Source organism: Molothrus ater, chromosome 8 (genome assembly GCF_012460135.2).
Source record: "Molothrus ater isolate BHLD 08-10-18 breed brown headed cowbird chromosome 8, BPBGC_Mater_1.1, whole genome shotgun sequence".
In the NCBI taxonomy this organism is placed as follows: Eukaryota; Metazoa; Chordata; class Aves; order Passeriformes; family Icteridae; genus Molothrus; species Molothrus ater.
Window position 1 is genome coordinate 2,176,739 of NC_050485.2, and position 13,353 is coordinate 2,190,091.

The following is a 13,353-nucleotide window of genomic DNA, read 5'->3' on the forward strand; positions in this document are numbered from 1 at the left end:
ACAAAGCTGTCCCTTTGCCTGGGCCTGCAGAGGTATTGAAGGCAGAGGGAGCCTTCCCAGGGCCCTCTGCAAAGAGCCTTTGGTGCCTGCTCCAGAGGAGCCCCGGGTTTGAAGGGATGCTGGGAGCCCGTGTGAATGCCCGCATTCATTCCGTGCTCACTGAGCCATTCAGCTCTGCCCACCGCTCCCTCAAAGAGCCACAAACATGAAAGCAAAGTCCAAATGCTTTTCTCCCTCTCTGAGGGTTCTCCCCCCTCTCTGAGCATCTCTTTGCAGGCACTCTGCTCCCTCCCCATGGAGATCTCTGCTTGGGAGGAGGGAGAAAGCAGGGATGTAGCCAAAGAGGCCTCGCCAGCACAGGGCTTGGCTCTTCTCCTCTCACCCCCTGCAGAAATGGGGTGAGTTCCTTAATTTCCACCTGTTCTTTGCTGCCTTCTCCCTGGCACTCCCAGCCTGGGCTGGCAGAGGAGTGGATGAGCAAGAACCCATCTCACCCTGTCCCAGGGAACAGACAGGGAGGGAAAATCCCTGTGCTGTGTTTCCAGCAGCGCGCAGTCAGGGCACAGCGAGTGGGGGACCCCCAGCTCCCACCCCAGGGTCCCAGAGGAAGAGCCACGTGCCTGCACAATGCTGCTGGCAGCTGGGATGTCCTCGGGGACACTGACTTCATAGCTGCTCTGCAGGAAGATGGGTCTGTTGTCATTGACATCCAGCACGGTCACGTACACGGTGGCGGTGCCGGTGCGCCGGTTCCCCGTGGGGCCGTTGTCTGCAGGGACACAAAGGGGAGGGAGGGAGAGAGGCTCAGCCACCTCCTCTTTGCACAGGAGGTGCTCAGCCCATGGCTGCTGAAATAACAGGATCGAGATTTCTAAACTAAAACATTTCATCTTTTCGCAGCTTTTCAAATCCCACTCTGAACCATGGGTTTTTAGGGTTTTCCCCCCCCTTTCTATTCTGCAGAACCACCATGCTATTCTGAAAAAAAAAAAGGAAAAGCCAATCCACCCCCAAGCTCTGCCATGGAGCCCAGTGAGCCCAGAAATGCAACTGATCATTAGAGAGGATTTGCAGTTCCATACACCAAGTGAAGGGACTGCTGGAGCCAGGGATTTGGGAGGTGGAGGCAGCCTGATGAATTCTCCACAGCTGCAGCTCAGCTCACAGTCAAGGAGCACCAGGATGGGTTGATGTTCAGTAGACAAGGACATGGCAGCACAGCTCTTGGATTTGCCAGGAAGAATGAGGCACTGGGAAGCATGGAGTGGGGTTGGATTTTTCAACATGCCTGATTTGCAGGGAGCAATAAACCCACCCATCTGGGAGCCTGTGGGATCTGGGAAAACACAGGCAGTGTGATCCCCATGGGAGGGGCACAGCAGACCCTTGGCCCCTTGGGATCCAGTCCTGTGTGCCCAGGCAGGGCAGCATCCCTGCTGCAGCCCCTGCAATGGCACCTGCAATGCTGTGCCCCCAACATTTCTGTCCAGGCCACTTACTTCTCCTCTCCAAAGGGACATCCAAGGCATCTGTGAACAGGCACATCATTATAAAGCTCTGGGGATGACAGCCAAGCTGAGTTTGGCACAGGGACCCTCTGCCAGTGCCAGGTGGCTCAGGGTTAATCAGCAGCCACAGAGCCAAGGGCTGGCATGGCAGGAGGGGAACGATGCTGTGGAGTTGGCATTTTTGGGTAGAGGGCTGCCCTGGACAGTGTGGAGCCTCTCAGGAACAGGGGGCCTGCCTTCCCAGGTGAAAGGGAGAGCCCTGGGGCTGGGCAAACCTGAGAGGAGAACACACCCTCTGCAAAAGTCATGGTGGAAGTGGGACACATTAATTCACATGTGCAATGTTAGCACCAGGCACAGGCTCTGCTTTGGAGAGCACCTCAGAGGTTGCTGCCCCTCTGACACTCCTTCAAGGGAGCTCCACACGTGTATGGCCACCACCTGTGGCTGTGTGGCAGTGGGATCCCTGGGAAATCCTTACCAATGGCCTCCAGGATTAGTGTGTAGGATGCCACAGTCTCCCTGTCCAGACTCACGACCGTCCTGACCACCCCGTCCCTGAAGCCGACACTGAATTTGCCATCCTGGTTCCCACCTGCAGCAAAGCACAAGCAGAACAGAAACTTGGAATGGGCCAGGTTGGGTTGGGAGGGACCTTAAAGATAATTTTGTTCCAACACCTCACCGGGGGCAGGGACATGTCCTAGACCAGGCTGCTCCAAGCCCTGTCTAACCTGACCTTTAACACCTCCAGGGATCCAGGAGCATCCACTACTTCCCTGGACAGCCTGTCCCAATGCCTGGCTACCTTTTCAGTGAAGAAATTTCTCCCAATATCTAATCTGAATCTTCCCTGGTGCAACTTGAGGCCATTTCCTTGGATTTTGTGGGCTGGGCACGGGGTCAGCCCAGCCGTGCAAGGATGGTTTGGTATCTTGTCCCTGGCAGAGCACCTTCCCTCTGCCTCACAGCACAGGAAAAATCCAGTGGCTGTAGGAAAAGCTGGGTCATTTCCTGAATGCTTTGAGGCAAACTGGGTTAAGTTTGCACGTGGGCTGTGGTACCTGTGGGACAGCACACCCCGATTCACCAGCGGAGGAGAGGCCAGAGGGGCCGGGACATGGAACAGCAGGCTGCTGCTGTGGGAAAAGTGGCTCTCTGGTGACACTTCTGTTTTCACCCTCTTCCTGAGGGCTCGGTGTGCAGTTTGCAAGTCAAACCATGGCCAGGGGATTCCCCAGCCTCCTGCTGCAGGTGCTGCAGCTGTGGGGCGAGCCGGGCACTGCCTGGGAAGCATTGCTGCCCACCCAATCCCACCCGCCCAAAAATGCCCCAAGTTTCCATTTACGCCCTCCAACCATGAACACTGATGAAATCCACCCCAGGCCTTGCTCCCTAGCCGTGTTCTGCCCATCCTCATGCTTTTCCAGGGTCAGCAGAGTGGTCAGCATGGCCGGGAGCCGAGTGGGGCTGTTCAGCAGAGGGCGATGCCGGACAAGGATTGGAGGGGCTGGGAAAGGCAGAGTTGGAGTGCAGAACACCCTGGCCGAGGTCTGGGGCAGCCTGTCCCTCCCTGCAAGCCCAGTTCCCCTCGTGGCATGGGGCTCCCACCTGTGATGAAGTAGCTGAGCTCAGCGTTCAGCCCGATGTCGGCGTCCGTGCAGTTGAGCCGCACCACTTTGAAATCCCGGGCCACGTTCTCGGGCAGGGACACGTTGTAGACAGCAGGGAAGAAGGTGGGGTTCTCATCGTTCACATCCAGAACTGGAAAGGGAGAGCAGAGCTGAGTGTGCTGCCAGGGCTGGCTGCCCCTCCTGCAGATGCCAGGCTGGGCTCCCAAACCTCCTCTCAGCATCCCAGGGAATGCTGTGCCTGACCCTCCCTGCCATTTGGGCAGTGGGGTGCCTGCAGAGTGGCTCTAGGCTGTATTTGGTTGCCTCTGATACACACAGATCACCCTCCTCACAGCCAAAAAAACCATTGCATCACTGAAATTCAAGGTACTGTTTTCACCAAGCTGTTTCCATCCCCGTTCAAAGGAAAATCTGGGGTTTAAATACAAGCTCAGTACTTCCTGGGGCATGGCAGAGACCAGGAACTTTTTTTCCCAAACTCAGGCCTGAGGACAGTGCAGGGTCAGTTTATTTCCAGATGATGCTTATCCTTTTTCAGCACTAGCCTTGCACGAAGCCAGCAAACAGAAAGGCATTAAATTAAAGGCAGGCCTTGCAATAAGCTCCAGCTCTGAGCTGGGATTGCGTGGGCTGTCCAGGCACGCAGCTGATGGGAATCACATGCTGAAGCAAAAGAAAAAATCAACACTGGGGATGGGGGAATGGAGGAAAAAAAAGGATAATTTGGGTGGCCCTGCCAAAACCACCACGTTTTCCCCATCTCTGCAAAGTGTTGATAGCAGACATGGAGCCTGTGGGGATGGAGCCCTCCCTATGCACAAAGCCAGACCTGACCCTGTTTCTAGGCTGTGAAAAGTGCAAATTATATGGCTCTACACAGATATTTACTATATGTATTTTGTTGTATTGATTAGCAGTGCTGTATTAACATTTTAATAGTATGGTAAATGTAGTTTTGTAGTTAAAAGGGAACTTCTGTAGTTAAAATAGGAACTTTGTATGTGGGATTTTTTTTTGTTTAAGAAAGGAATGAGGTACTCACACCAGATAGCAGCCACAGGACACCTAAATCTCTCAGAGAAAGAGAATTTATTCTCCATTATCAGAAGGAATGAACTTCTTCCCACCTTGCTCAGCCATGAAGACCCCGTTTAGGATTCAGAGGAAGAAGCTGACACTGACCAGACAGAATGCTTTGTTTGAATGGAATTTATGCATCATATATGAATATGCAACAGGCTGTTGCTTTTAAGGGTTAATCCTCTGTTAACCTGGGCCTTTTTTGGGCTTATTTTGCCTAGAAAGAGGTACCTGGACTGTCTCTAACTCTTTGTTTTAATTGTCTTGTATTGTCCTAATCTCAATTGTCCAAAATATTATTACTCTAATTATAGTACTATTTTTATAACCATTTTATTATCATTAAACTTTTAAAATAAAAAAAAAACAACAAGTGATTGGCGTTTTTCACACAGGCCTCAGTGAGTCTCCTGCAGAACCTGCATTTCCTCCAGGGAGGATTGTCTGAGTCTTCTACAGAACCTGTATATCCACAGTCACCACTGTGGGGTCTGAGTCTCCTACAGAATGTGCATCTCCTCAGTGCGGTTTGTCTGAGTCTCCTGCAGAACCTGCATTTCGTCAGTGAGGTTTGTCACTGTGGGGTCTGGGTCTCCTACAGAACCTGGATTTCCTCCAGGGAAGTTTGTCTGAGTCTCCTATAAAATGTGCATTTCCTCAGTGAGGTTTGTCACCACTGTGGGGTCTGGGTCTCCTACAGAACCTGCATTTCCTCCAGGGAGGATTGTCTGAGTCTCCTGCAGAAACTGCATTTCCTCAGTGAGGTTTGTCACCACTGTGGGGTCTGAGTCTCCTGCAGAAGCTGCATTCCCTCAGGTTCTGTTTGTCACCACCGTGGGCTCTCGCTGCACCCACCTTTGACAGTGAGGGTGCTGGTGGAGCTCTTGGCGGGCGCGCCGGCGTCGCTGGCCACCACCCTGAGCAGGTACTCGGGGATCCTCTCCCTGTCCAGCACGGCCGTGGAGGTGACCAGCCCGCTGGTGCTGTTGATGAGGAAATCCATGCGGGGCATGCCCACCTGCATGCGGTACGACACCTGCCCGTTGGGGCCCTCGTCCAGGTCAATGGCCACCACCTGGTGGGGAGAGGGAAACAGGAGCTTCTTCGAGCCAGGACTTATGATAGCTCAGCTACCTTAGAAGGCATAAAATCAGCAGGATGGCTTCTGTGGCAGTGTTGGAAACAAAAAGGTTTTAATAAAAGGCAAAATAACAAACTCCTTACAGAGAAAAACTGACTAGGTGCAAGAGGCCTTCTTGCTCTTGGTAAAACAGCTCACAAAAGCCATTAGTTTCTTTGTTCTCTTATTTTCCTAGCAACTTGCTCAGGCAGGACTTTTTGGCTCCTGTCCAATTGTCTCTCCTTAAGTTTGAGGTGAAGTCCCCAAGGTCCTATGAGGTGTCTTTTCACCTAATCAAGGAGAGAAACTTCTGGGCTTATTTCCTTTTTAAGGGGACAAAGGACAGTTTTGTCACTCTGTCAACAGGGGGCCCATTCCTACAGGAGAGCACCCTGATCATCATCTCCTGGTCATGGAAGCCATGGTACAGAAATCCCAAGTGCCTTTGGCCCTGGGGATGCAGCCATGAAATGGCCTTGGAGGATCCTCCCTACCCTGAGTGAGCTCATGGAGTAAAGATGCACAATCCCTTCTGCATCCCCCCTGTTCCACTGCTAGAGGATGGCAAAGAGAAGGAGATGGAGAGGATGGAGGAGATGGAGAAGATGCAGAGAAGGGAGAGGATGCATTGCCAGCCTGCAGAAGCCATGGCAGCAGCTCCCAGCTGGGGAATGGCAGCAGTGGGACACGCTCACCTGGACACGCTCACCTTCTGCATCCCCCCTGTTCCACTGCTAGAGGATGGCAAAGAGAAGGAGATGGAGAGGATGGAGGAGGTGGAGAAGATGCAGAGAAGGGAGAGGATGCTTTGCCAGCCTGCTTTGACAAGCTCCCAGCTGGTGAATGGCAGCAGAGGGACATGCTCACCTGGAAGACAGAGGAGCCCGCGGGGAGCCCCTCGGCGATCTCAGCAATGAAGGGCAGGTTTTGGAAAGTGGGGTCATTGTCGTTCAGGTCCAGCAGGTTGACAAAAACTGTGGCACTGCTGGTGGCTCTCAGGGGTGGCCTCCCACCTGCAGAGGCCAGGAATGGGGTCTCAAGGTTAACGCTTGAGCTGCTTCCACCCCTTTCCCCTAAAAAGGAGCCCTCACCCGCCATGCAGACAGCAGTGCAGGATGGGGTGATGGCCCTGATTTGTCATGAGTCATCTGCCACCAATGGACACTCAGCATCCAGAATGGTTTGATTTGGAAGGGACCTTACAGATAATCTAATTCCAACCCTCTGCCATGGGCAGGGACACCTTCCACTATCCCAGGTTGCCCCAAGCCCCTTCCAATCTGTCCTGGGACACTTTCAGGGTTAGAAAAGACACAGCTTCTCTGGGTAACCTGTTCCACCACCTTCTTAGTAAAGATTTTCCTCCCAACATCTAATATCCATTTCTCCTCTTTTGGTTTAAAACCATTCCCCTTTGTCCTGAAAAGAAAGAATTATCTTTGTATATCTATCTTTTTCCCTATGAAAAGTTTCCCTATGGCAATATTTCCAGAGAAAAACCCATCATCTCTGCTTCCCTCACCTGCTCAATTGATTTTCTGGGATGCCAATGGAGCAGGGCTGCGGGGGAGGGAGAGTTCCTGCCTCTCAGGCTCATTCTCAGGGCTGCTACATGAATGACTGCACTCACACTCTGAGCTTGTTTTAGCAGCAGGTTTAAAGCTACTCCCATTTTTTTCACCTCAGAAACACTCCCGCTCAAAAGAGTAGAGAAGAAAACAGAAGAGACTTTGCCATAAGGGCAAAATCAGGCTGGGGAAGTGTTGAAGATTGCAATGCAAGATGTTTTCCATTCCCATCTGTATGGCAGATTACCTTTGTCAAGTGGGCAGTTTGCCTGATCTCTCTCTTGAGTGACCACATTCACACCTCCCTGGGAGGGGACATCTGCTGATAACAGCTATGGAATGTCCCTGCATGGCTGATGAGAACTGTAACATCCCATTGGGAGATGCTCCGCCCAGAGGGAGGAGCCAAGCATTGCTACCCAGATATAATCCAGAGGTTTTGAGACACCAGCACGGCTTTCTCCACGGGATTCCCCAGAGGAACAGCAGCTGCCTCTCCTTTCACTGGATCTTCAGAGGCAGAATCTATCCTTCTCTACAGGACCCCCTGCTCCAGCAGAACCACCCCTGACACTGCAGGAGGGCTGCAGCCACATTTCCAATGGGACTGCTGCCAACACCCTGACCCACAGGGTGTCAGGCTGGGTTCTGACTCTGGCACTGTTGTTCTAGTGTACTGCATTGTTTATTTTATCCTTTTATTTTTTTCCTTCCCTATTAAAGAACTGTTATTTCCTGCTCCCATATTTTTGCCTGAGAGCCCCTTAATTTAAAATTCATAGCAATTCAGAGGGGTGGGGAGGGTTCACATTCTCCATTTCAGGGGAGGCTCCTGCCTTCCTTAGCAGACTCCTGTCTTTACAAACCAAGACAGGAAGGTTCAGCTGGGCAGTGAGAACACCCAGTGTGGGATGGAGGCTCACAGTCAGTGACGGACACCACGATCCTGCGCATGAGCTGGGCCTCCTGGGCGTTGGGGTTCTCCCGGTCCAGCAGCACGCCTGAGGTGCGGATCTTGCCCGTGGTGCTGTTGAGGGTGTAGAACTTGTTGGGAGGCCGGATGCTGTACACCACCGTGCCATTCTCCCCCAGGTCTGGGTCCACAGCCACCACCTGCCACGGGGGAACAGCACAAAATTACAGGAGAGTGCTGGGAATTCACTCCCATGGGGAGTCCCCGTGGGGATTTGCTGCTGTTGAGCTTGGCCTCTCTGCACCAGCAGCACAAAGGAGTTCTCCCTCCATCCAGCTCTGTGTTTTCATGACATTTGCAGGAATTTTGCACCCTCGAGACCTCTGCTGTGGTGTTAAATCTCCCCAAAATTGGCCTGTGAGCACAGGAGGTAATGGCATGACAAGATACAAAAGCGCAGCAATCAAACTGGATTTTTCCTCCTTTGGAATAAAACCAGCTAAAAAATGAGGACCCTTTGGAAAAATAAAATAAATGGGACAAAGAGGCACGCTGAGGAACTTGTGCTGCCACATCAGGAATAATTCCTTGGCGGAGTTCTCCTCCACGCCAGATATTTTGTGCTTTACTGCTCTCCCTGTGACCTTTTTAATTACAGGGGACATTTACATTAACAAAAACCCCAATTTCACTGCCCTCATAACTTCCCCAGCTCCTGCTGCTCGTCCCGCAGCTGAATTTACATCGGATCAGTGACAAAATAATTATTTTCCCAGCAACTAATTGGGTTGTCAAAGGCAAGATGACTTCAAGCTGGCACTGAGCAGCAGGGCTGAAGTAGAGAAAACCACTGTGCTCTGGCTCGGGCAGCACTGCCAGACCCTTCTCCCCCTTCAAAAAAAATCCTTTTTTTTTTTCCATTTTTTGCAGCCTTCCTCCTTATATGATTTTGTGGATTCTCTTCACTTTTCCCTCATTTATTTTCCATTTTGTTCCTGTCATTTTTCTCTCGGCGTGATGGAATAGAAGCCTCCCCCTCTTCTCCTCTTTTATTTCACCAGAGGGACTTGAAAGGTTGTAAATCAAAGTCTCTCAGAGAGGTCCTTGAAGGAGGTCGCAGGAGAGGCTAAGAAAAGGAGGATTTGGCCGAAATCCACACAATTTGGAGAGGAAAAAAAAAATATGCCAAGGAGGGAGAAGAAACAGAGGCAGAGGGGATGGTCAGCAGCAGGGAGGAGGCTCAGGAGTAAGGTTTTAAATGGAATTAAAGATGGTGCTGGACTGAAGGTGACACTGGTGACACTGGTTTGAAGGTGACCCCCGGCTCCAGCCAGGCCTTGGGTGCAGCCACCACCCTGCCTGACACGTACCGTGGTGACATCCGAGTTGGGGGGCGTCATTTCCACCAGGTTGATGAAGTATGGCTCGTCCTTCCAGGTGGGGTAGTTGTCATTGATGTCCAGCAGTGTGATGTTCACCTGTGGGAGAGCAAGGAAGCACAGCTGCTGCAGGTTCCTGAGGTGTGGGATGTCCCCTGGGTGGACCCAACGTGTGTTTCAGGCTGTGGCAGAGCCACCATCCCTCAGGGGATTCAATAATTGTGGCACTTGGGGACACGGGTTAGTGCAGCGCTGAGGGAATGGCTGGACCTGATCGTCCTAGAGACCTTTTCCAACCTGCATTATTCTATGGTTTTGTGATGCTGTGTTCACCCTCTGGAGGGAAAACCTGCAAAAATAAAATCAACATCCTCCAATTTTGCAGCTCTTGGGCATAGCTGAACTGGGTTTTGTTTGTATTTGTCACGGTTAAGAACAACCACAGGGCACAAGGTGCCTCTTCAAACAGAGGGATGAAAATCAGTGGGGGAGAGGATGCAGTGGGAATGTGGCAGGAAAGGAAGGAAAAATCCAAGTGGCTGGTAAAAACCAACAGAAAAACCCCCAGAATAAATGAGAAATCAGGAGAAGGTACAGTACACAGGGGTGAGAGGTGTGAAGACAAGAGCAGGGGTGAGGATGGTGCCCTGAAGTGTTAACTGTTTTCATTTTCCCTGTGACAAATGGCATCCCAGGCACAGCAGCAGTGAGCCTGTGGGATGCATCTGCCTGCCTGGGACTCTCTCACCACCCATTTCTCCCCAGCCCCTGGGGCTCTGCGGGTGTCTGAAGGAAAGGGCTGCAGCTCCAGGGCAGCCCCCAGCCCTCAGCAGGTCCTAGTGGAGCTTTTCCTGGGATCCTCTCTGCTCCCACTGCTCTGTGTCCCGCTGTCACACCAGGCTGAGCTGCTGGTGCCACCCCGTGGTAGAAGAGGCCACTCTGGACACCACAGCCTCCAGGGACAAGCCAAGGCACCGCCGTGGTCCCTGGGGAAGATTGCTGACCCACCCCTCCTCTGAGCAGCTCACATCACCTGGGGACCTTGCAAGGCCCCTGACTGTAGCTTTATTTTTGACCAAAAATGATTATTTTGTGGATATCCCAGCAGAAAATTTACTCTGCTGCCCTAGTCTCACTGAGTTTTAATATTCTTTAATTTTTTAGGCACCTTTTCTCCCCTTGTTTTGCCTTTTAACAAGGCTATTAGGAGAACACAATCCCATCTGGAGCCCCAGAGGAGATCTCAGCACTGCACAGTCCATGCTGGTGCCCAGCCAAGGCCACCACAGGTCTCTGGGAGGTTCCATAGGGAGCTTCCAGTCTGCTACCACAGACCTCCTGATGGACAATTATTTTAGGGCTATTCCTCAGCATAACCACAATCTTTTCTGCATCCCCTGTGTTCTGTGGGACATCCATCCCTCCTGCAACCCAAATGAGCAGGAGCATCCAAATGAATGAAATGTCCAAAGAAATGTGATGCCATAAGCAGTGAGAGAGAAAATAATGGAATAGCTAAGGTTGGAAAAGAGCTTTAAGGTCATCAAGGCTGGATCCTTGGGTTTTGATCTCCTGGTATTTCCTGTTGGCTTGGCCAGCAATGGGGTTCCCTGAGGCCTGAGAAGGGCAAGGCAAAGCACAAGGCTTCAATGTGCAGCTCCACCAGAACCTTCCCAGGAGCACAGGCATTCCAGACTGGCTGGAAACCCTGGACCCATGTGAACAGACTAAGGAATAATCACATGTACCTGCAGGCTCTCCAAGTGAGCCCCTTCTGGAGAGGAACAAAGGGAGCCAAACAAAGGGAGAGTTCTGCAGGTGAAATAGGACTCATTACCACATCCACAGGCTCTGGGAAGTCAAGTGCCTCCTGTATGAGTGGTTTTCCAGGAAAGCAAGCTGATTTCAAGGTCTGCACCACTTGGACAGTCATTTTGGGAGCCGCAGCAGGGGTGGCGCAGAGGGCAGGAACCATTGTGTGCTCTTCACACAGCAAAAGTAAAACACTGCAGCTCTCCACAGTCCCAGGTGGGCACCAGTGGCTCAGGGAGATGGGAATTCTTCCCACACTCACCATAGCAATGCCTGTCTTCTGGTGGTGCCCCACACCTCCATCCACTGCCCGGACAATGAGGATGTACTCGGATTTGGCCTCCCGGTCCAGCAATGAGGTTGTGGTGATTTCTCCTGCAGCCACAGGAGATGACAAGGTTAAAAAAGAAACAGTTAAAACCAAGGTCAGGACAGCCCACAAATGGGCCCTTTTTTTTGGATCCAAATAGATGGAGCTTGGCAGCTTCTGAACTAACAGGAACTTTCCCAGCCAAGCCCTTCCTCAGGCTGAGGAGCTGAGTTTCCACAGATGCCTCTGCTGAAGCTCTCAGGGTGAGTGAGCAAATGGTGGGGCCTGAAATCTGCTGAATCCCTCAAATTGTGGGACTCCTAAGCAGGCTGATTGAGGGAGAGGAGGGAAGGGTGGGTGTGACCGTGTTCACAGGGGTCTGAGGATGAGGGAAGAGATGAGGATCTGACTCCATGTTTCAGAAGGCTGATTTACTATTTCATGATATAAATTATATTAAAACTATACTAAAAGAATAGAAGAAAGGATTTCATCAGAAGGCTAGCTAAGAATAGAAGAAGAAAGAATGATAACAAAGGCTTGTGTGTCGGACAGAGTCTGAGCCAGCTGGACTGTGATTGGCCATTAATTAGAAACAACCACATGAGCCCAATCCCAGATGCACCTGTTGCATTCCACAGCAGCAGAGAACCATTGGTTACATTTTATTCCTGAGGCCTCTCAGCTTCTCAGGAGGAAAAATCCTAAGGACAGGACTTTTCATAAAAGATGTCTGTGACAGGTGGGGGTGAAAGAGGGAACTGAAAGGAAAGGGGCAGAGCAGGTGCAGAGGCTCACCTGAGCGAGCATTGATGCGAAAATGCGAGGAGCCCTCCAGGGAGTAGATGATTGACTCCTGCCCGTACTCCCTGGACCGGTCCATGTCCGTGGCATTGAGAAACAGCACCGTGGCTCCTGGGGGGAGGCAGAAATGAGGATTGCCATGAGCCAGAAGTGCCCCCACACTGCTCCTGCAGGCCACCCAGACAAGGGGTCCCTTCTCCTGCACATGCACAAAGTGGCCAAACCCCCAGGCCCTGCAGCTTTGAGACTTTACCTCCCCAAAAGGCATCACCCACCCCATTCAGGGCCCTCCTGGGAGCCCAGAGAGGGAGCAGGCATGTGCCCTGTACCTGCCATAATGTCCTCCATGATGGTTATCACGTAGGAGGGCTTGCTGAACGTGGGGGGATTGTCGTTTTCATCCTGAAGCAAAGAGAAGGTCGAGAGGCTGGTTGGGAAAAAGGCAAAATGGTCAAGCAGCTGCAAGAGTCTGGTATGGGGGTGCTCCTGGGTGGCTGCATCTCAAGGTGTGACCAGTTTAGGATGCCAGGAAGGGGAAGGTGGCTCTGGGGAGGAGGCACTGGGGGGCTGAGCACAGGGTTTCACTGTGGAGGCAGCTGAGGCTGAGGTGAGATGATTGCTGAGGTGACTCTGCTGGCCCTGCACTGGGGATGGTACCAACAACCCCATCACCTCATCAGCCAGCACAGGGCTGAGGAACCACCACCACTGACAGAGGAGCATCTTCTGAGCTGCTCCTGACTCTACCAAAAGCCTGGGAAGCCTCAGGCACCACGTGAAGCATTGGGCACAGACCTGATCCTCCCTCCCTGAGCAGCACAGGAGTGGCTCAGTGTTCCAGGCATCCTGGCCACAAGGGCATGAGGCAAACTGGACTGGCCAGGGGAGCTGCTGAGCTGCTTTTTTGTCTTCCTTCCAGAGGAGGAATTTTGTTGGTAGAGGGCACAGAGGGCAGCCATAGCATTTTTTGGGGGAGAAGTTGGTTTGCATCCTGATGTGCTCCCTCCAAGCCTGTGTTTGCCATCCTGGAGAAACCAGGCAGGAGCAGTCACAACATCCCTCAAAACAGATTTTGGACTGGTTTAAAGCTCCCCCAGGAGGCTTTAAATGCTGTTTAAACATGGTTAAGAATCTGCCTTAAATGAACCAAACCCAGCTGCCTATGGAGGAAGGACGGAGCTGCCAGGACATTAAAACACTGCTTTGGACCTCTCCATTTCCCTGG

The 13,353-nt window shown here is 52.0% G+C and overlaps 1 protein-coding gene across 1 annotated transcript in view; it reads right to left on the reverse strand.

Moving 5' to 3' along the window:
- The window catches only part of CDH23 (cadherin related 23), a 122,717-nt gene that overhangs the window by 54,964 nt on the left and 54,400 nt on the right, over positions 1–13,353 (reverse strand). The window contains 10 exon segments of the mRNA XM_054515590.1: positions 621–769; positions 1,990–2,103; positions 3,120–3,272; positions 5,078–5,297; positions 6,210–6,355; positions 7,834–8,023; positions 9,194–9,301; positions 11,277–11,389; positions 12,123–12,239; positions 12,458–12,530. Coding sequence (XP_054371565.1) covers positions 621–769; positions 1,990–2,103; positions 3,120–3,272; positions 5,078–5,297; positions 6,210–6,355; positions 7,834–8,023; positions 9,194–9,301; positions 11,277–11,389; positions 12,123–12,239; positions 12,458–12,530 — 1,383 coding nt within the window.